Raw genomic sequence first — 24100 nt, 5'->3', positions numbered from 1 at the left:
TAACAGATTCAGAAGAGATTAAGAAGAGGTGGCAGGACTACACAGAAGAACTGTACAAAATAGGTCTTAAAGGGCTGGATAACCATGATTGTGTAGTCACTCACCTAGAGCCAGATATCCTGGAGTGTGAAGTCAAATGAGACTTGGGAAGCTTTACTATGCAAAAAAGCTACTGGAGGTGATGGAATACCAGCTGAGCTATTTGCCATCACTTCCTGGCAAACAGATGGGGAAAAAGTGTAAACAGTGACAGACTTTATTTTCATGGGCTCCAAAATCACTGTGGATGGTGACTGCAGTCATGAAATTAAAAGACTCCTTCCCCTTGGAATGAAAGCTATGACAAAGCTAGACAGTGTATTAAAAAGCAGAGACATCACTTTACTGACAAAGGTCTGTATAGTCAAAGCTATGGTTTTTTCAGTAGTCATGTATGGATGTGAGAGTTGGACCATAAACAAGTCTGAGCACTGAAGAATTGATGTTTTTGAATTGTGGTGCTGGAGAAGACTCTTGAGCATCCCTTGGACTGAAAGGAGATCAAACCAGACAATCCTAAAGGAAATCAGTCCTGAATATTCATTCGAAGGACTGATGCTGAAGCTTCAATAATTTGGTCACCTGATGCGAAGACTGGGCTCATTGGAAATGACCCTGATTCTGGGCAAGACTGAAGGCTAAAGGAGAAGGGGTGGCAGAGGATGAGATAGTTAGATATCATCACTGATTCAATGAATATGATTTTGGATAAACGGCTGGAGAACCTGACATGCTGCAATATCTTGGGTTGCAAAAAATCAACCGTAACTTAGTGACTGAACAACATCAACAACAGTCACAAAAGAAGATACCAACAGTATGTGCTATGAGATTAGTAATAAACTGCAAGTAAAAACTATAGAAAACACGAACAAGTGAAGGCTAAGTAACATGCTACTATGGATCACTGGACAATGTCAAGGAGGAAATAAAAATATACTTAAAGACAAATGAAAATAAAGCACTATGAACTAAAACTTATGGGACAGCAAAAGTAGTTCTAAAAGTGAAGTTTATAGCAATACAATCTTATCTCAGGAAATAAAAATCTCAAGAGGACTTTTGCATCTATGTTCATCTATTTTTGCATCTATAGGATATTGGCCTATAATTTTCTTTTGTGGTATCTTTGTACAATGACAGGTTTTGTTATGAAGGTGATAGAGACCTCACAAAATGAGTTTGAGAGTTTCCATTCCAAATTTTTGGAACAGTTTCAGAAGGATAGGTGTTATCTCTTCTCTAAAAATTTGATAAAATCACCCTGTGAAGCCATCAGGTCCTGGACTTTAGTTTGTTGGGAAGTTTTTAATCATGATTTCAATTTTAGTGCTTGTGATTGCTCTGTTCATAGTTTCTACTAAACCTTTTTTAAGAATGTATCAAATTTTTTCCAAGTTGTCCATTTTATTAGCATGTATTTACTTGGAGTAGTCACTTATGATCCTTTGTATTTCTGTGGTATCAGTTGTAGGTTCTCCTTCTTCATTTCTGATTTTATTGATTTTAGCCTTCTCCTTTTTTTCCTTGATGACTGCCTCTAAAAGTTCATCAATTTTGTTCAATTTTTCAAACAACCAGCTTTCAGTTTCTTTGATCTTTTTTGTTGTTTTCTTTTTATTTCATTTATTTTTGCTCTGACCTTTGTAATTTCTTTCCTTTTACTATCTTTAGGTTTTATTTCTTCTTCTTTCTGTAGTCATTTTAAGTTTAAGGTTAGGTTGTTTATTTGGTGAGGGGTGGGCTTCCCTGGTGGTTCAGGTGGTTAAGAATCTGCCTGCAATGCAGGAGACCAGGGTTCAATCACTGGGTTGGAAAGATTCCCTGGAGAAGGCAATGGCAACCCACTCCAGTATTCTTGCCTGGAGAATCCATCTGAATCCAATAATACATTAAAAAGATTATACACCACTATCAAGTGAGATTTACCCCAGGGATGTAAGGATTTTTCAATATCCACAAGTCAATCAGTGTGATACACCACATCAAAAATTAAACAACCAAATTCAAATAGTCATTCTAGTAGATGGAGGAAAACTTTTGACAAAATCAGCACCCATTTATGATCAAAACTTTCCAGAAAGTGGGCATATAGGGAACATAACTTTAACATAATAAGGCCATATATAACAAACCTATAGCAAACATCATACTCAATGGTGGAAAGCTGAAAACATTTCCTCTAAGATCAGGCACAAGACAAGGATGTTCACTTTTGTCACTTTTATTTAACAGATTTTTGAAAGTTCTAGCTATGGCAATCAGAGAATAAAAAAAGTAAATGTAATTCAAATTGGAAAAGAGGAAATTAAACTGTCACTGTTTGCACATGACATAATACTATACATAAAAAACCCCTAAAGACTGGAAAACTACTAGAGCTCATCAATGAATTTATTAAATTGCAGGTTACAAAATTAATACACAGAACTCTGCTGCATTTCTAGATGGTAACAAAGAAAGTTAAAAAGCAGAAATTAAGGAAAATGTCCTATTTCCATTTGCAACAAAAATAATTAAACACCTAGGAAAAAATCTAACTAAGGAGATAAAATCACTGCAGATGGTGACTGCGGCCATGAAATTAAAAGACGCTTACTCCTTGGAAGGAAAGTTATGACCAACCTAGATAGCATATTCAAAAGTAGAGACATTACTTTGCCAACAAAGGTCCGTCTAGTCAAGGCTATGGTTTTCCCAGTGGTCATGTATGAATGTGAGAGTTGGACTGTGAAGAAGGCTGAGTGCCGAAGAATTGATGCTTTTGAACTGTGGTGTTGAAGAAGACTCTTGAGAGTCCCTTGGACTGCAAGGAGATCCAACCAGTTCATTCTAAAGGAGATCAACCCTGGGTGCTCTTTGAAAGGACTGATGCTAAAGCTGAAACTCCAGTACTTCGGCCACCTCACGCGAAGAGTTGACTCATTGGAAAGACTCTGATGCTGGGAGTGATTGGGGGCAGGAGGAGAAGGGGACGTCAGAGAATGAGATGGCTGCATGGCATCACTGACTCGATGGACGTGAGTCTGAGTGAATTCTGGGAGTTGGTGATGGACAGGGAGGCCTGGCACGCTGTGATTCATGGGGTCACAAAGAGTCAGATATGACTGAGCGACTGAACTGAACTGAAGGAGATAAAAGACCTGTACTCTGAAAATATAAGAAACGTGTGAAAGAAATTAAAGAGTTCACAAACAGAACTGGATGAGAAAGAGATATATATATATATATATATATATATATATACACACACACATATATATATATAATATACCATGTTTATGGATTGAAAAAGTCAATATTGTCAAAGTGACTATGATACACAAGGCAATATATCAATTCAATGTGATATTTATCAAATTATCAATGACATTTTTCACAGAACTAGAAGAAAAAAAAAATCTCAAAATTTGTATGAAGATGCAAAAGACACCAAATAGTCAAAGCAATCCTGTGAAAAAAAGGGTTGTAGGAATAAGGATCACTTACTTCAGGCTATACTACAAAGCTATAGTCATTAAAACAGTATAATACTTCCACAAAAACATGAATATAGATCAATGGAACAGGATAAATAGCACAGAAGTAAACCCATGTGCTTTTGGTCAATTGTTATTGTGTTGTTCAGTCACCAAGTCCTGTCTGACTCTTTGTGACCCCATGGGCTGCAGCATGCCAGGCATCCCTGTGTTTCACCATCTCCAGTAGTTTGCCCAAGTTCATGTCCATTGAAATGGTGATGCCATCCAACCATGTCATCCCCTTCTCCTACTGCATTCAGTCTTTCCCAGAATCAGGATCTTTTCCAATGAGTTGGCTGTTTACATCAGGTGGCCAAAGTATTGGAGCTTCAACTTCAGCATCAGTCCTTTCAATGAACACCCAGTACTGATCTCCTTTAGGATGGACTGGTTGGATCTCCTTGCAGTCCAAGGGACTCTCAAGAGTGTTTCCCAGCATCACAGTTCAAAAGCATCAATTCTTCAGTGCTTTGCCTTCTTTATGGTCCAACTTTCACATCCATAGATAGCTACTGGATAAACTACAGCCTTGAAGAAGGAAATGGCAACCAACTCCAGTATTCTTGCCTGGAGAATCCCATGGATGGAAGAGCCTGGTGGGCTACAGTCCACGGGGTTGCAAAGAATCAGACACGACTGAGCGACTTCACTTTCACTTCACTTTGACTATATACTAACGCATATATATATATGGAATTTATAAAGATGGTAATGATAACCCTGTATGTGAGACAGCAGAAGAGACACAGATGTATAGAACAGTCTTTTGGACTCTGTGGGAAAGGGAGAGTGTGGGATGATTTGGGAGAATGGCATTGAAACATGTGTAATATCATATATGAAATGAATCGCCAGCCCAAGTTCGATGCATGATACTGGTAGCTTGGGGCTGGTGTACTGGGACGACCCAGAGGGATGGTATGGGGAAGGAGGAGGGAAGGGGGTTCGGGATGGGGAACACGTGTATACCTGTGGTGGATTCATGTTGATGTATGGCAAAACCAATACAATCTTGTAAAGTAAAAAAAAAATAAAGAAAAAATAAATTTATAGTAAAAAATAAAATAAAATATTAAATGGTGAAAATAAATAAATAACTTTAAATTAAAAATAAAAATAAAAATAGTTTAAAAGGTAAAAAAAATAAATAAAAATAAAACTTAGCCTAATCCCTATAGATTCATTCGAGTTATTGCCTTTTTTAATAGCTCATTCCTTTTTATTGCTGACTGGTATACCATAGTATGGGTGTACCACAGTGTGTTTAACCATTCACATGATGAAGAGCATGTAGTCTGTTTTCATCCTTTGGTTATTACAAATAAGGCTGTTGTGAATATACATTTCCATTTTTCTGTAATTGCCCAAGAATGTAATTGCTGGATTGTAAGATAAGTGTGCTTGTTCAATTTTCTGGAAAACTATTTTCCAAGATGGCTGCATAATTCTGCCTTTCCAATATCAATGTACAAATGATCTAGTTTCTCTGTATCTTTGAAGCATTTGATGTTGTCATTTCCTCTTTGCCATTCTGATGGATGTGGTTTTAATTTAATTTTGCTTGTGACTGAACAAATTTCCATGTGTTTACTTGCCATCTGTATATCTGTATATCCTCTTTATTTTTTGTTTATGTATTTTGCCTATTTTTTAATTGTGGTTTTTTTTTTTTTTTTTTTGCTGTTGAGTTTTGAGAGTTTTTTTTAAAAAATATATATTGTAATTAGTTTGCCAGATATGCCTTTTGCAAATATTGGAGTGGCCAAAAAATTTATTCGGATTTTTCCATATGATCTTACAAACTTTTTGCCAACTCAATACTTTCTCCAAGTCTATACTGGTCTTTCCATCCTCTTACCATGAGCTTTCACAGAGGAAATTTTTTAAATTTTGATGAGATCCAATTTGTCAAGTTTTCCTTTTATATACTGTGCTTTTGCTTTCAACTCTAAGAATTATTTGCCTGGCCCCATACCCTGGAAATTTTCTCTTACAATTTTTTCTAAAAGTTTTATAGTTGTATGTGTTATATTTAAATCTATGATTTGTTTTGAAATATATTTTTTAAAGGTTTGCTTTTCTACCTTCATATATGTCCAACTGCTCCAGCACCAATTTATCTGTCCAAAATTTCCAATTTTGTCAAAAATTAATTGGGCATATTTGTATAGGTCTCTTTCTGGGTCCAATTTTTGTGTGTTGATCTTATATATTGTGACCTTGCTGAACTCACTTGTTAGTGCTGGAAATGTTCCATAGGTTCTCTGGGGCTTTCTTTGTAGACAATCATGTCTGCAACTAGAGGCAGTTTTATTTTTTCTCTTCCAAGTTGTATACTTTTAATTTATTTCCCTTGCCTTATTGCAGTGGCTAGAACTTCCAGTATTATGTCAAATAAGAGTGATGAAAGTGGATGTCCTCTACTTCTTCTTGATCTTAAAAGAAAAGCATTCAGCCTTTTACCATTAAGTATTGTGTCACCTGGTAAAGAATCCACCTGCAATGCAGGCGACCCCTGTTCAATTCCTGGGTTGGGAAGATTCTCTGGAGAAGGGACAGGCTTCCCACTTCGGTATTCTTGGGCTTTCCTGGTGGCTCAGATGGTAAAGAATCCACCTGCAATGCATGAGACCTGAATTGATCCCTGGGTTGGGAAGATCCCTTGGAGGAGGGCAAGGTGTTCTTGCCTGGATATCTCCATGGACAGAAGAGCTTAACTGGTTACAGTCCATGTGGTCCCAAAGAGTTGGACATGACTGAGCAACTAAGTATTCACAGCACATTACATCACCTGTAGGGTTTCTTTTTTATTTTTTACTTTTCTGTAGAGTGAGTGGAATAAAGATATTCTTTATTAATTTGAGGAAATTTTTGTCTATTCCTAATTTTCTGAAAATTTTTATCATGAATAGGTGTCACATCTGTGAAGTAAAATTTTCTAAAAGTCCCACAAAATTTTTAAAGTAATATTAAGTTTAGTATAGTATATCCAAAGTATTATTGTTTTGGTATATGCTGTTCCTGCTGCTGTTTAGTCACTAAGTCATGTCTGACTCTTTGTGACCCCATGAACTATAGCTTGCCAGGCTCCTCTGTCTATGGGATTTCTGAAACAAGAATATTGCAGTTGGTTGCTATTTCCTTCTCCATTTTTGGTATATAATCAATATAAAACTATTAATGAGATATTTTACCTCCTTTGTGTACTCAACATTAGAAACCTGGTTTGTATTTTACACTCACAAAACATCTTAATTCAGACTAGCCAGTTGTGGCTAGTTGCTACTATATTGGACAGCGTGGGTCTAAAATGATAAAATCTCAAGATGGAAGCAGTTCAACATATTTTAACCACAGAATTTGAGTTGATCTATTTTGTTTTTCTCTCTTCAGTCTTTATTAAGATCCCATGGTGAGCAGGATGGCATAGTTCATCTGAACACTGTGAGTTCTCAAGCCAAATGAGTAGTACAGTATAACAATTTTTATGCTTATGAAAAATTAAAGTTTTTTTAAACTATTTATGCTTTTCATTTTCTTTTTTTTCCTTTTTTAAAAATTTTATTTTATTTTATTTTTTAACTTTACAATATTGTATTGGTTTTGCCATATATCGACATGAATCTGCCACAGGTATACACGTGTTCCCCATCCTGAACCCTCCTCCCTCCTCCCTCCCTGTACCATCCCTCTGGGTCGTCCCAGTGCACCAGCCCCAAGCATCCAGTATCATGCACCAAGCTTTAAAACTATACTTTTTTTAAAAAAGTATAGTTGAACATGTAGATTTTATTAGTCTGATATAAGGGAATCAATAAATATAGAAATTATAGCCATATTTTATCCAATTTAGTCACTAGTATAGCTAGAGCTCCTGGATTAAGTATATGAGCATAAACTAAAATTGTAGGATATCAGTGGAGTGGGTGGGATGACAAAAATCTAAAATTATAAACCTCTCAGCAAACAGCTGTATAATTTGGGATAAATCCCTTGACCTTCTCAGTCCTCAGTTAACCCATATGGAAAATAAAGGTCTTAAGGACCCTTCCAATTCTAGGACTATAACAAAGTTCTTTGACCAAACTTCTTTGATCATGCATTCTATCAATAAATATATTTGAGGACTCTAATATATGCCAGGCACCTGCATATAGACAATCATTATTATTTACTCTTTCTTTATTGGAGCTGGGTCACAAAGATTCGGACACGACTGAGCGACTGAACTGAACTGAACTGAACTGATATTCTAGTAAGAGAGAGAGATAGAATTAAACAAATAATTACAAAACTAAATTCAGTGATGAAACTGCTACAGGGTGAAAAATTCAAAGTCATTTAACCTACTGGGCAGAGGGAGGAGATCAGGAAAATATTTCCTGCCATTTAAGCAGAACATATTAGTTTTTTATCCCATTGTTAATTTATGCTGAAAGCTAAAATGTCAGCATAAATTTAAACATATTAGAGGTGATATTCTCACTGCCTGTAAAGTAAACATGGTACTCAAATACAGAAGACTTTTCTCTTTGTGGACAGAAAGTATATAATGTTAATAATGGTAAAAATTATTCTGAGGAAAGCAACCAGAATGTTTGTTGTCAGGTTTTGAAATATGAGATGTAACAGTCAAAGGGACTGGGTTTTTTTTTTTTTTTTTTAATCTGGAGACGGATTGGGTTTTGGTGGAATGGTAGAAAGGTAAGCTTATTAAGATAGATGAAATGTTGTCACAGGGCAATGGCAACAATTTTGTTCTGTGTGATCCCAAGGAGGAAACTATAGAAAGAAACATATCAGAACAATCTAAGAATAGTCAAAGGGGTTCATAGTTAGGGTACAGAGATTGGGGGAACTGAAGGAGATTAAAATTCGAACAAGTGTGCTGAATTTGATTATCTTCATAGTTCCTTTGAACTTTGAAATTCCAGTAAATTCAATATCATTTAGGGAGATGAAAAACCAATGAAATCCATTAGATTGCTTTCTTTAATTTTGAAAGTGGAATACTGACAAAATTTGGACATTGAGTAGGAAAAAACCTAGGAGGTAGAATTTTAAAAGTCAATAACTCAGAGAAAGCCTGGAAACTATCTAAAAACTCAGGATACATAAGGCTAGAGATCAAAAGTACCAAGAACTTGGAAAAATGCAAACAACCACAGCATAACTACCTGGTCAAATCAAAGAGGTGATTGCAGGGAGAGAAGGCATTTCTTAAACACTGGAAAGAAGGTCCCAATTTGGAGAACAGGGAAGCACACAAATTGTAGGGCTTGAGGGGTAAGGAATTTCCGGGAATCCAGAATGGGATAGGAGTGTGACCAGGGAGACTTCCAGATGAGGCAGAGAATTTAGAGGTTTGGGGATCTGTTTCAGAGTGGGACAGATGGGTGCATGTCTCTGTCCTTCATTTTATCATTCTAATTTTTACTGTTTTACCACTCCCCAGTCCTGGCATCTCCCCAGTGAAGTATCTCTCTTTCATTTTCAAAGTATATTATTATTTTTACACTTATTTTAAGAAAACTTCATTTCATTTTCTAAAGTTAAGTAACAGAGAAATTGATTAAACCTTTGTCCACTACTCTTCAAAAATCTTGAATTATTAAAGGCAGTTTTGACTTGTGTGTTGATTCTTGATTGAATTTTCCCCATTTTAAGTCAATAGCACTTGATATAAAAAAAGGCTCTGTTTTTAGTGCTACTGCCAGGCTGTGCTTATAGTTGATGGGTTTAAGAATGGGGAAGGCAGATAATCAAAGATCTCTGTTTCTCTGGTCTATTTACAGTTGTGGTGTCCATTGCCTTCATAGTTCCTAAAATGCGAAGGTTGTCTCGGAAATCAGAGTATCTGCTTTGGTGTGATAGTAGGGATAAAAAGGTGTTTGAAGAAGAACACCAAGAAACCCTTTGCTTGACTGAAATGAAAAGAGTGGATTGTCAGGTGAATACTTTAAGGACCTGTAATAGTCCTATTGAAGATTTATTCCAAACCTAACAGGAATCATTCTTGACTCCTTCCTCCCACCCAGCTCCCTCCTTAGTGGCACCCTGGATCTGAGTTGCTTCTTTATTTAAAACTTCATATGAACCATCCACCTTTATAATTAATAGTTAATGAAAAAATTAAAGAAACTAGTATCAACAAATATTATAAAAAATCTATTAGAGGAATATCTTACATACTCATTTCATAAAATGTCAAGATGATGGATATCAATAATTAAATTATGAGTAGACATCAACATTCAAAAAACTAAGATCATGGCATCAGGACCCATCACTTCATGGCAAATAGATGGGGAAACAAAGGAAACAGTGACAGACTTTGTTTTCTTGGGCTCCAAAATCACTGCAGATGGTGACTGCAGCCATGAAATTAAATGAGGTTTGCTCCTTGTAAGAAAAGCTATGACCAACCTAGACAGCATATTAAAAAGCAGAGACATTATTTAGGCAACAAATGTCCATATAGTCAAAGCTATGGTTTTTCTAGTAGTCATGTATGGATGTGAGAGTTGGACCTTAAAGAAGGCTGAGCACTGAAGAATTGATATTTTCAACTGTGCTGTTGGAGGAGACTCTTGAGAGTCCCTTGGACTATAAGGAGTTGAAACCAGTCAATCCTAAAGGAAATCAATCCTGAATATTCATTGGAAGGACTGATGCTGAAACTGAAGCTCCAATACTTTGGCTACCTGATGCAAAGAGCTGACTCATTGGAAAAGACCCTGATACTGGGAAAGATTGAAGGCAGGAGGAGAAGGGGATGACAGAGGATGAGGTGGTTGGATGGCATCACCAACTCAATGGACCTGAGTTTGTGCAAGCTTCAGGAGATGGTGGACAGGGAAGCCTGGTGTGCTACAGTCCGTGGGGTTGCAAAGAGTTAGACACGACTGAGTGACTGATCAACAACAACAGACATTCTCTAATTCATTTATCAAATATCTTCCTGGCATGCCTGGTATTCCACTGATAAATGGCTCACCCAGATGTTGGCAGCTTGTAGTATATTAGAAAGTAAGTCCCATCATTTGAGATTTCCCTACTTGATTTGTTTTTTAGCAATTCATTCTTAAAGGAAAATAATGAGCAACTAGTACTGGGCTTGTTACTGCCAGTCTTGGGCACTTCTAGGCCCTCCAGGTCAAAGGGAGGCCATTGTATACTATCCAGCTGATGACAAGAAGGGATGAAAGCTATTCTGTGCTTTCTAGCTGTTTCAAGAGGCAGAAATTTGTAATTTTTTTTTTTTGAAGCCTTAGAATATGAGCCCTGGTGAAGTGAGGAAACATACTTCTCAGTAAGTATAAAATGACCTAATTCAAATTTGGCATCTTTGTACTTGAGTTAAGATGAATTAAAACAATTTCTTTATTGCCATATCTCAATTAAGAAATGGTATTTTCCCCTGCCTTCCAATTATAAAAAACAATATCATATTTGGATGATAATTTATAGATTCTAAGATATTCTCACTTTTTTTTTGCCTTATTTGGTATTCTCAACAGCCCCATGAGGGAGGTCTAAATCATCATTTTGTAAATGGGGAAATAGATTTGGAGAGATTAAGGAAATTGAGATTTCACAGTTGTAAAAAGACAAAGCTGAAGTTTATTAAAACCCAAGTATATTGACTACAAACCTAGTGTTCTTTTGAGGTATTGATCTTCTTCTCTGTCAAGGGCAAAGAAACTCTGAAACTGAAATAGTCAAGTCACACAATAAGTAAATGTCAAAGCTAGCATACTCAAATTTTCAAATTTAACTCAAGATAAGGACTTGAGCATTGGCAGTTTATCAAGGAGATGAGAAGCAGGAGTAAGGGAGCAGGGAGTACAAGACAGTATATCTAAGAATCTTTCTAAAAAAAAATAAACTTTTGAATTCATTGATTTTTTTTCTATTATTTTTCTGTACTTTGTTTCATTAGTTTCTGCTCTAAATGTCATTATTTCCTTCCTTTTGCCTTATTTGAGTTTAGTTTGTGGAGTTTTTTTGTTTGTTTCTTAAGGTAGAAGGTTGAGTTACTGATTTGAGATCTTTCTTCTTTTTCTTCCATTAAAGATTATTACTAGATATTGAATATAGTTCCTTATGCTATATAATAGGTCCTTGTTAGCTTTCTTCTTTATTAAAATCTGTCTTCATGGTGATAAATTTCCCTCCACTGGTTTTTCTGCATCCCATAAGTTTTGTTATGTTTTCCTTTTCATTTATCTCAAAGGGTTTTCTCATTTCCTTTGTGATTTCTTCTTCTAATAATTGGTTATTTAGAAATGTGTTTAATTTTCACATACTTATGAATTTCTCTAATATTCTTCTGTTATTGATTTCTAGTTTTATTCCATTAAGAGAACAAACTTTGTAAGATTTCAATCCTTTTAAATTTGTTGATGGCTACTTTATGGCCTAGCATATGGCCCATTCTGAAGAATATTCCATGTTCACTTGAAATAAACATATTCTACTGTGGTTGGAATCAGTGTTCCAGAAGTCTAGATGTGATATCTAGTGGTTTATAGTGTTGGGTAGTATGTTTTTATTTGCAGATTTTAACAGTGTTTTCTCTTTTACTTGAAAAACCAGTAAACAGGAAACAAGTTGATAAAACTTTAAAAAGGCAGGACAGTCCAGGTTCGATGCACGATACTGGATGCTTGGGGCTGGTGCACTGGGACGACCCAGAGGGATGGTATGGGGAGGGAGGAGGGAGGAGGGTTCAGGATGGGGAACACATGTATACCTGTGGTGGATTCATTTTGATATTTGGCAAAACTAATACAATTATGTAAAGTTTAAAAATTAAATAAAATTAAAAAAAATAAAATAAAAAGGCAGGAAACTACTAGCCAAAGCAACATATAAAATGAAAATGAAAAAATATTTGCAACTTGAGTTCATATATTAAAATTCTTTTTCTTTTAAAATTTAGTTCTTGTGAAAAATAGTGTTTAATAAATTATAAACATTAAGAATAATTCTGCTTAACTTCTTATTCAATTAATTAATCATATTTATTGAATATAGTTAAATTGACACCATATACATTAGTAAAATTTAAAGGAAAAATACATTAAAGCGGAAAACAGAAGATATGCATTTTAGATCTGGCTCTGTTACTAACTTGCTCTATGGCCTCCATGGAGAATCTGACTTCTCTGGACAGCAGTATCTGTATCAGTAAATATGGACTATTCCAGCTCTAGAATTCTTTCTATAGGTCTGAAAAAGCATGAGGTTTGAGACTGAGAATTGAGTTTCTTTTAGAACTTCACCAGTTTCTCCAAGTAACTTTTTCCTCTCTAGGACTTGGTTATTGGATCTATAAAATAGGTATAATAATATACACCTTGCTAGGTATTTGTTAAGTTTGAATGAGATTTCATAGGTAAAGTAGCTAGCACAGAGTGTGGTGAACAATAGATGATTGCTTGTTAAATGTTTACTTTTCTTTATGAGTAATAAAAAAATAGTAGTGATAATAATGATAGTTGCTGTGCATGTCTGTACTCTTTTAAATGATAATCAGAGTTTTCACATCTCATAGAGAGGAAAAGTATTAATTCTTATGTAATTTTGGTAATTTTTATAGACTAGAAAGTGCGAGGTAATAGTGGAAACTTTCTAGAATACAAAATACAAAAGAAAGTTTCAAGCTGGTGTACCTTTTAATTTTTAATTTATTCTTTGTGCAAAACTATATCCCTTTGGAGTTAGGCAGCTTTTAGAGCAATGATAACACTCTAACTTATATCTGGGCTTACAGTCTTGATATTTATTATCTCATTTCATTCTAATTCAGTATCTGATACATAGTAGAAGTTAATCATAGAGTTTATTGAATGACTAAATTCCTCTTGCAATATTTTACTAAGTAAGGCAGCAAAGATAACATCATCATAATCTTTCCTATGAAGCAACTTAGCCTCAAAAGAGAGGCTAATTAACTTACCCAGTGCCACAGGGCAAGTTATAAATTAAATCTGATATTTAGATATCCTGACTACTCCTTGCTCCTCACTTAACCTCATCACATGTGCAAATTAAAGTTTCTTAGCCCTTGCCTGTCTATACATTCTCCATATATAAAACAATATATTTATTGTTTTAAAAAGGCTTTCACAAAGTTATTACATTAGTGTGAAGACTATTTCTGATCTGTCTTTCTTTTCCATATGGAAAGGCAGTGAGGAAAAAGGCTTATTATTGCAAGCTATTAATGATTAATTATGTGTGAGTATTTGGTTATTTAGATTTCCAACAGGTTAGCAGAAAGAAAAAAGTCCAGAAAGAGAGGAGAGCTGGAGAGAAGACAGAGAGTAATAGAAGGTGGCCGGGACTGCCAATTTCTGGTGCTTTCCATGTCAGGCTTCTTGTTTTCTACATTTTATTTTAGCTTAATTATTTCAAAACTTTTGGAGCATAATAACATTTCTCACTAAATATTGTTAATTCTTAAGTGTTATTTTATTTTGCCTTGTGCCTAATTGATCTCTCCTTCATTGCTACAAATACATGTTTAATTTTACAACGGGAGGCAGAGTTGTAAAAGTAGAAGTTGAAATATGGAAATTCCCTTCAGTATTCACCTTTTTAGTGCCTTTAATGATATTGGCTTTCAACGTTATTTTCTTCCAATAATCAGAAGAGTTTCTCTAGTAATGCAGCTGGTTCACTTGTTGTCTATTATGTGGTATCTGTGGTATAACTGACAGGAAAAAAACAATATGAAAAGGCTAAGAAAAACAGTGAGCTCAGCTGTAGAGTTTCAGACATTCTGTTCTGTGTGGTTGTAAAATTTCATGCTTTCTTTTTCTCATGTGAATTCTATGTAACCAGATATCCTGTACACATATGACTATCCTGAATTTCCGTCCCATATCCTATTTTTCTGTCCCATATCCCATTTTTATCTGTATCAGAGGATATAATGGTCCTCCCATTTGAGCCAAGTAACACACTTCGTACTTGACTACTGTTGGCATGTGTTACTTCTCCCCTCTCCAACTAACCAAGTTAGAACACATCCCATATTCTCCAAACTAAAAACACTTCATCAAACTTTCTCACATATTAGAATCACTGTGAAGCAGATAATAAGTGAAATGAGAGTCTTGTTAGTCATATTAAATGATGCTAGCAATTGTTTCCTAAATTTGACCTTTTAACTTTCAATTATTTTTTACTTAGAAATCATATAAACTGGAAATGGAGTGATAGCAGTCGCATGAGTTTTAATTTAACTTTCTTTTGGTGTGGGCATAAATATTAACCTTGTTCTGACTTGTTTTCTCTAGGTTGAGCTAAGTGGATGAAGAAAAAAGCTCAGACCAATTATATTATAATTTAGTTAATATGCCCTGGGAAGGAAGTGGCATTTTAAATAATATAATATTCTGGTAAATAGAGTGCTGGTACATATGACAAGAATTATTATTACTATTTCAAATACTTTAATTATACTAATACCAAAAATTACTTAATGAAATATTTATATTAAACATAATTGAATCTTGCTTTTTGACAATATAGAGTGCCCGGCATGTAGAAAATACTTACTAGAGGTGTGTAAAATTGAAATTAAATTAGCCTGTGTTTTCATACAATGAAGGGGTCTTTGGGGTCATTATTACAAACATAAGTTACTATAATACCATTTATTTATACAGCATTTTCAACTTTCTAATGCTTTTTAAATTTTTAATTAAAGTTTTAATTGAAATATAGTTGATTTACAATGTGTTATTTTCTGGTTTACAGCAAAGTGATTCATATATATATATATATTCATATTCTTTTCCATTATGGTTCATTATAGAATACTGAATATAATTCTTTGTGATATACAGTTAGACCTTGTTGTTTATCTCATAATGCTTTTTAAACACAAAATATTTCATTTGATGCTTTCTCTAACTTGGTTGGGTAGGTAAAAGAAGTATTATATTACTCATTTCATAAACAATATGAGTTGTATAGCTAGTAAGTGATAGAATTAGGAATTTATTCTTAATCTCCTGGCCTCTAGTGTTCTGACTCATATATTGCCCTTGTTATTTAATATTTGATATCTTGTAATAAGCTGAATATTATATTAATAAAGTTTAAAATAATTTATCCTTAAAAAATCTTTTAAAAACGTAGCTTTTTTTCCTTTAATGAAGAAGAATTTTTATTTTATTTTTTAAATTTATTTATTTTAATTGGAGGCTAATTACTTTACAATATTGTAATGGTTTTGCCATAGCTTTTGAAATATACAGGTAGTTTAAGAACTAGAGCAATGTATTTGATTTGCATAATAAAATCTGCCATGCAGACAGTTGCAAATACCTAAATCACCTGGTCCAAAAGTCCGGTACAACCCAAGTTCTAATTAAATGGTAGATATTATTGTTACCTTTATCAGCTTGTACACTGTTTCAATTTGGTGTATTTGTTACTACATATTTGATTTTATGCTAGTTGTCTGTGTGCTGTGTGCTCAGTTGCTTCAGTCATGTCCGCCTCTTTGCAACCTATGGACTGTAACCTGCCAAGCTCCTCTGTCAATGGGATTCTCCAGGCAAAAATACTGGAGTTGGTTGCCATGCCCTTCTCCAGGGGTTCTTCCCAACTCAGTAATCGAACCCATATCTCTGTCATCTCCTACATTGCAGGCAGGTTCTTTACCCACTGAGCCACTTGGGAAGCCATGTCTAATGCTTGCTAATTTTTTTCTCCTTCATCACATGGTAAACCTCTCATGTTATACTTTATACACACTGTCCATAGTACCTAGCTCAGTCTGGGCCATGTATTTGAATTTTAACTACTGGATTAGAACTGTGGCTTCTGGTGAAAAGAACACTGGATATGGAGTCAGGAGATCCAGATAGCAGTAAGTTATCTCGATTAAGTATCTTTCCTTTCTCTGAGCCTCCTCAACGCTTTCATTTGTAAAATTTAGGAAATAGACTTCTTAAGTCTTTTACAACTCACAAATTCTATGACTCTACGATTAGATAATGGATCTTTTTCCTGAAACAAAGAATTGTACTGTAGTCAAATAAACCTCTAAAGCCAGATAGAAAAATATAGAGCCCAAGTAAGTTGACAAACCATCTCATTTTTCCCGGAACTGTTTCTAGTTTTAACACAGCAAGTCCTGTGTCCCATGTATCCTCTCAGTCCTGATAGCCTCAGGTATTTTGGCAAATGGTGTTTTTCCTTTATAGTGGCTTTAAGCATTTTTGTCTTGAATTCTACATTGATAGATAGTGCTTGATTTTGGTGGTAGAGATAAGCAATTGAGTGAGGAAAAAAAAGTAAGAAGAGCCCATGATATATAAATGAGCACCCCTCTCTGGTTAGTGGTAATTCAATGTCACTGAATCAATCACTTTGGAGAACTTCTCTGTACAGGGCACTGTATTAGGCTATGCTGTCAAATGTAGGCATGTAGAAGATTTCGTCTCTGTGACCCATGCTATCTGTGTGTGTGTTGGAGGGGTAGGTTGGGGGTTATAGGAGATACACCTAAAAAATGTCTCCATATACCTCAAGATGGTATATGATGATTAAATGTGTTAAACTATTCAGGGAAGGAAGCGGAGGCCAGTGAGAACTAGACGAGGTAGAATTTAAGGTTTCAGAGGATTTGGATTAGTTATGGAAATGGCTATTCAGACAATCTAAGGGGTGGTACACACACTGCTATATAGTGCACAGGTCCTACAGGTAAATAACTGTTCATGTGGGTCCAATGTCCATGAAAAAATACCATTAGTTCAAAAAAGGAAGTTCTCCTAGAGATACAAAAGGGAAGTTTGTGATAATGAGGAGTTTGGGGTGAGATCAAGGGAACTGGGGAAACAGAACTACTATGAAATGATCTCTACAATTTTTCTTCTGAGTTTTCCTCTACTTTTTAGGATTATTTAACTTAGGTCTCTGCTGCCACAATCTTGTTTGTTTCTCACCACTGCATTATGGATATTCACATGCAATATAGGAAAGGGCACAGGCTTCAAAAGCCAAAGAGGCCTCTACCAACTTACTAGCTTTGTGACTTTGGATGAATGAACTAGCTTTGCTGGAGCACTGTTTGCTCATTGACGAAACAGGAGCAAACATACCTACTTCACTGGGTTGTTTTAGAAATAAGTAAATAATTAATGTGCATAACATGCCAGACATTGTTGCTGGAAGATATTACAGGCTCAATGAATGGTAAATTCCTCACCTGTCTCCTTCTAGGGTTCAGTTCAGTTCAGTTGCTCAGTTGTGTCTGACTCTTTGCGGCCCCATGAATCGCAGCACGCCAGGCCTCCTTGTCCATCACCAACTCCTGGCGTTCACTCAGACTCACGTCCATCGAGTCGGTGATGCCATCCAGCCATCTCATCCTCTGTCATCCCCTTTTCCTCCTGCCATCAATCCCTACCAGCATCAGAGTCTTTTCCAATGAGTCAACTCTTTGCATGAGGTGGCCAAAGTACTGGAGTTCCAGCTTTAGCATCATTCCTTCTAGGGTTATGATCATATATTTGTTTACTTGTCTAAGTAAGAGGCAAAATCTCCTTCAAATGGCCTCAGAAAGACTCACAAAGGAGTGTTCGAAATACAGAGGAAACATATTCTTCATATTTGTGGAAATCCCTTGAGACCTGGAGATTCAACCCCCTCTACCCACACTCCCAACCCTGTAGTTCATCTGTTTGTGTGATTTAAGTTGGGACATTAGCCCCTCTCAAGTCCATAAGAACACAAGTTACTTTCCTTGACTTGACTCTGTGTGTCATGCAAGCAGCCTGTCTAGCAGAGCAGATATACTTGGCTACTATGATCTGCAAGTGTTGAAAGCTGATTCCTTCCAATCTGCTCCTGTGCACCAACAAAAACACATTAATAGGTGTAAACTCTAGGGCAAATTTCCCTGCTGCAGGGAATAAGATCTTGTCACTTTATCAGGAAATCTTGGTTACTGATGGATCTCATTATTTTCTCCAGGGTCTTTCTTTGTTTGGTTAATTTATGAAGTCCAAGAAGTGTGCTTTCAAAGCTGCTCAATGTCTCTGTCATCATGCCCTTAATTTTGTAGGAATTCACCCTTCCTCTCACCCCTGCTCTCAGCAGCTCCTAACTCTCATCTGAATCCTTTTCAACCTCCTTCTAATTTTCCCAAACCCTCTTCTAAACTTTCCCTCTATCCTCTCTCTAATCCCTCCATTTCTCATTCAGTCTACCTCCACTCCAACCAGTCCTCTGCTCTGTCCATCCTCCTGTACCCCATCACTCACTGACATGTCACTACTCCTGGAATGTTCAAGCTTTGAGACTTTTCAATTCCCTCCCTCCCTTCCTACTTTCCTCTCTCCCTCCTAATTTACTTGTGTCTTATTCATTCACTCAGCTAAACCAAGAAATAATTAAAACACTAGTAGAATTTGCACTAGTTTATTGGTTTTTTAAAAAATCACTTGCAAATTTATTTTCTTTATTGAAAATATGCTGCAATTGTTGTGATAAAGAAAATCTTGATAAGGAAAAAATCAAGTCAATATAACAACTACATTTTTAGATGTTAGTTTCTATTATCTTCATGCATATTGTTAGAATAAATTGTAATTAAAACAGGCCCACATTAATGTAGGGTTCAAAGAAGGGGGCATGAAGGATTGGTGAAAAAAATGTAATTCAAAGTTATCAGGTTCAGTTCACAATCCGAGGCAGGGTTGTTGTACAGGTAGCCTTAGTTCATTGCCAGAGATTCAGTGGAAGATTCTGGGAGCAGCAAATGCTGATGACAGCTGAGGTTACAAAAGATAGGTTTCTTGGAGTAGTCACTAGGACAAAGAATCTACCCAGCAATTATTTCATCATGATGTCTTCTATTCCACCTGTGCCTGAAGCAATTGTAGTGACAATAACAGGATGTAAAAGATATAGTGTGGGTACTCTACTCGATGTTAGGATCATGTGTTTCAAGTGGATTCCAAGAATCAGAAGGTACCTTGGTGCATGAATAATGTCAAACTGGAGCTCTTCAACATGGTTTCCAATTTTAACTTCAACAGGTGGTGTTTCCTTGGTTATAGGTCCATTAATCAATGTATGGCCATCTACAGTTTCCAGCATCAGAGAAAAGATGTTACTGCGAATGGGCAGCTTCTCTTGAGGAACCACAGAATGGTCAATGCTGTTTCTGTAGGAGCCTGAATCCACTGTAGCTTGCTCAAAGAGCTGTCGTCTTCCCGGTCGGATTTCAACGGTAAACCATAGTGTATGAAATATGGATACTGGAAGTGAGGGGGATGCATATTTGTAGATTGGCCTGCCCGGGTTCCCCCTTACCACAGGGCCTCGATGTTTCCCACCTGCTGGGCATGATGAAGCTTGACAGGGCAGTCTCTGGTGAAATGACCAGGATGTCCACAGTAGAGGCACAAGTGGCCTTCACGGCAGCGGGCTCGATCAGCTTCATTGAGGTGTTGGTGACAACTTGAAGCCTGCACTGGCTGGTTTTCAGCTGGTAAACTCTTGAGTCCAGCTCTCTCCTCAGAGGGACTTGCATCTTGTGGACTTGGATCAGGTTTACCACTTAGCTTCTCTTCTAGGGAGATGCATTGGGTGATCAGATCAGACAGATTGGTAGCTGGGCTTGTGTGAGACAGTTCACTTCAGATAGAACTGGCAAACCCTTCCTGAAATTGGATTCAGAGAATGCTTTCACCCAAATTTTGTTCTTGAATAATGAGGTGGAAGTGGGTTGCATACTGGTGGACATGGTCTTCTTGTTGGCAGAGCTTAGGGATGTGGTGGTTGGCATCTTCCATGTTTTCTGGATTGTCAAAAGTATCCTGAAGCACTTGCATGAAACTTTCAAATTGCTCCAGCAGGGGGCTTTGGATATCTGCTAACAGCTGGAACCACTAACAGCTGGAACAACTTTTCTTCTTTACCTAAGAAGTAGTTGCCAACAAAGCTTACCAGAGCTGCTTTGGTGGGATACAAGCACCCTCTGACTCTCATGGAACTCTTCAATTGAACCAGAAACTCAGGAATCTTCTGGGTATCCCTACTGAAGGCTAAAGAATATTCTAGGAGGAAAGCTTCATCCTTTAACTCATTGGAAGACTGTGGAAACTCTGAAGCTGTTGTTGTTTCAGCAGCTGTTAGACTGTCCAGGGACTCCTTGGATGTTATGAGTCCTAGGAATTCCTGGGCATGTTTAGGATCCTGGAGCTCCTGGGGAGCAGGAAACTCAAACAATTCCATGTGTCTAGAGGTATCTTGACATTTTGGTGCCTCCTGTAGCTCCTGGGCATTTGAGGGGTGCCAGGGCTCTAATTTCTGGGGCTCCTGGCCTGCTGGGGCATTCTGGGTATCTGGGGACTTCTGATCCTCCTTGAAATTTGGAGGTTTATGGTCCTCCTGCAGAGAAGGCAATGGCACCCCACTCCAGTACTCTGGACGGGGGAGCCTGGTAGGCTGCAGTCCATGGGGTCGCTAAGAGTCGGACACGACCGAGCAACTTCACTTTCACTTTTCACTTTCATGCATTGGAGAAGGAAATGGCAACCCACTCCAGTGTTCTTGCCTGGAAAATCCCAGGGACGGGGGAGCCTTGTGGGCTGCCGTCTATGGGGTCGCGCAGAGTCGAACACGACTGAAGCGACTTAGCAGCAGCATGGTCCTCCTGGGCCATTGGGAGCTTCTGAGGCTCCTTGGCCTCCGAGGGCTTTCAGGATCTCCAGGCTCCTGAAAGTTTGTAGATTATTGGAGGTGCTTGGGGATCTTGGGTTGCTGGGGGCTCCAGGCACCCTGGAGATGCTAGGGGCTCCAAGGACTTTTGGGGATCCTGAAATGCTGAGGTCTCCCAGGTTTGGAGGTCCTGAGACTCTCTGGGCTTTGGGACTCCTCGACATCTGGGGGCTCTTGGGGTTCCAAGACTGCTAGAAAATCCAGGGGGCTCTGGGAGTCTCTGGGTCTCCTGGAGTGGTTCATCCTCCTTGGCTGCTTGGGGCTTCTGGAGTTCTTGAATGAGGGACTGCAAGGCAGCATTTTCCTCCATCAGCTGCTGACTTGAGCCTGCAGAATTTCATTCTCTGATTTCAGAGCAATATAGGATGCTGCTAAGTCCTCCATCATCTTTTAAGGAAATGAGGTTGGTTTGGCAGTTTGCTGCTGAGAGAGTAGGTGAGTGCTTGTGAGGTCTTTCTAAAAGCTCCTCACAGGCAGATATCAGGCTCCGTGAGCTTTCCAGAAAATGGGGATCTGTGTCCCACCAAAATTGATTAACAAGCCTCTGGAGCTCAGAAAAGGGAGATATTAGATACACTGTGAAGAGAGTGTGATCTGAGGATCAGAAACTGTGGAAAGCACTCATTAGAAATAAATAATAAGAAAAGTTGCCTGACGGTGCTGGCTTATATTCATGAGCTGGGTCATATATGCTAGCTCTGACCTCATGACATCTTAAGACAACATCTGATCAAGACTGTGTATTTATTTTGCATTCTTCTTTTGAAACTGAGCATTATAATAGAAGCAATTTCCCCCTATTCTTTCCTGTTTTATATAGTATTTAATTTCTAATGTCTACTTTAATTTCCCAATGTAACACTTGGATTTTAACAGCTGCTTTGAATGACTAAATCAAATGTTTGAACAATGTGGAGATTTTAAGTTATGTGTGGGCAAACCCAAGAGATATTTTTGGGTGGCTGGGGTAAGAGGTAGGGGGGAGCTTTCTGACATCTCAGAAATCATACCACCTAAGTAAACACACAAGATTAGTCTCAGGAACAAACAAGCAAAATTTTACTAAATATATATATGTTCAGCAGACACATGTGCATTATTTATAAAATACCTCAAAATAGTTAGGAAAATAATATTTATAAATGTACATTACCATTCAGAGACTTAGTCCAAGAGCTCCACTGTCTGCATACCTGTCACAGAGAAGGGAAGCATGTGAATGAATGGCTGTGGAGGCTTGTCTTTTCTGCATACACTGAACTCAAACAAACATACCCACTCCAAGAACACATTCCAGCTCTCCTCTGTAACATAGCTATTTTGAGTGTGGAAGAATTTATTTATTTCTTTTGACAGTACCTCTCAGTTTAGAGCCACAAAGAAAGTAGGATGCGGCACTGATGTGAGGCAGCCTCATGTACTCAGTCCTTGGTTACTTTAATAAATATTTGGCCAGGAAACTGGGAGTAATGCCACTGCCCTTGTGAAAAGTTGCAAACATTTCTGAATGACCACAGTAGTTTTGGAGTTTATTTTTTATATCTGTCTCATATAACCTCCCATCACTCTGTCCACACTGGGCTGTTTGTTGAATTCTTACTCAGAGAGCAGCCTGCAACACCTTAGTCCCCGCCGCCCCGCCCCCCACTTACTCTGTTCCTAGTGTCCCTCCCTGTAATGTTTTCTTGGGAATTTTACCATGGACAGACCTGGACAAGGTATAATAGGGTAAGATTTTGTGGGAGGCCAACTTTATTGAAGGGTACTTGTAACAGTCTTGCAAGGTCCTTGGCTTGCTCTGAATGTCTTGGCCCAGGGTTCTTATCTTTCCCTGAACCATTCAGGTGCTCTAGCAAGCACCCAGGTATCCCACTAATGGCTGGCCTCTTGAGAAATGACCTTGCTCAAGATCTCACTTTCTCTTCTTGTGACAAATCATAGTCATGCCCTGGGCATGGGCCTTGTGACCATTTTAGGTAAGTCTCATTTTTTGTCCTAGTAAGGAGTGGGTTTGGGGGCTGTCTTTGGCCAAATCAAATCATACATCTGGTTATTCATTGTCCCAAGTCTCCTTTAAAAATGGTAAGTTTTTTTTGTTGTTGTTAAGATTGCATTTTATTTTTATTTTTTAATTTTTTTTACTTTACAATATTGTATTGGTTTTGCCATACATGTTGATAAAGTTTTACATTAATCAACATAATGGGATAAACCCTGGTGATGGAATATTCCCAAGTCATTGCAAATTGATGGACTGAACTAGCTGAACCGGAATGGAGAGGCTTTGAAAAGAAAAGTAAAACCTTTTGCAAATCGAGTGATTGTCTTTCCTTTTTATGTTTTAGTCTTTGTAAACAAAACACATAAAAATACTACCATCATCAGGAAATAATGTGTTCTAGTTATGTGAATTTTTCAGATAACTGAGGTCTTTCCTTTGAAAATCCAAAACACACAGTTGATACTTACCTTGTGTGTGTGCTCAGTCATGTCCAACTCTTTGAGGTCCCATGGACTCCAGGCTCCTCTGTCCATGGGATTTCCCAGGCAAAAATACTGGAGCAGGTTGATGTTTCGTACTCCAGGGGATCTTCCTTACCCAGGGATTGAACCTTCCCGCGTCTTTTATGTCTCCTGCATTAGGAGGCGGGTTCTTTACCACTAGAACTACTTTAGAAGCCCTGTTTACCTTACTAATTAAAAAAGCTGAGAAATATTTATAGCATGCATTATACTTCTTTCTTCATTCTTAAGTAGATTATTTTGAGTGTAATTTAATTTTT

The 24100-nt window shown here is 37.3% G+C and overlaps 1 protein-coding gene and 1 pseudogene across 1 annotated transcript; both read right to left on the bottom strand.

The window, feature by feature from the left end:
* The window catches only part of LOC101905052 (ubiquitin-conjugating enzyme E2 variant 1-like), a 45777-nt pseudogene extending 25904 nt beyond the window's left edge, over positions 1-19873 (bottom strand).
* Positions 19874-19903: 30 nt separating this feature from the next.
* On the bottom strand, positions 19904-21704 carry RTL3 (retrotransposon Gag like 3). Its single transcript, XM_003588150.2, is given in 4 exon segments — positions 19904-20509; positions 20511-20987; positions 21424-21632; positions 21635-21704. Coding segments are annotated over 4 exon segments (1362 nt in total).
* Between the last annotated feature and the right edge of the window lie 2396 nt (positions 21705-24100).

The sequence above is a fragment of the Bos taurus genome, chromosome X, assembly GCF_002263795.3.
Source record: "Bos taurus isolate L1 Dominette 01449 registration number 42190680 breed Hereford chromosome X, ARS-UCD2.0, whole genome shotgun sequence".
Taxonomy (NCBI): domain Eukaryota; kingdom Metazoa; phylum Chordata; class Mammalia; order Artiodactyla; family Bovidae; genus Bos; species Bos taurus.
The sequence above is the reverse complement of the archived record's forward strand: the minus strand, read 5'-3'. Positions and strand labels throughout refer to the sequence as shown.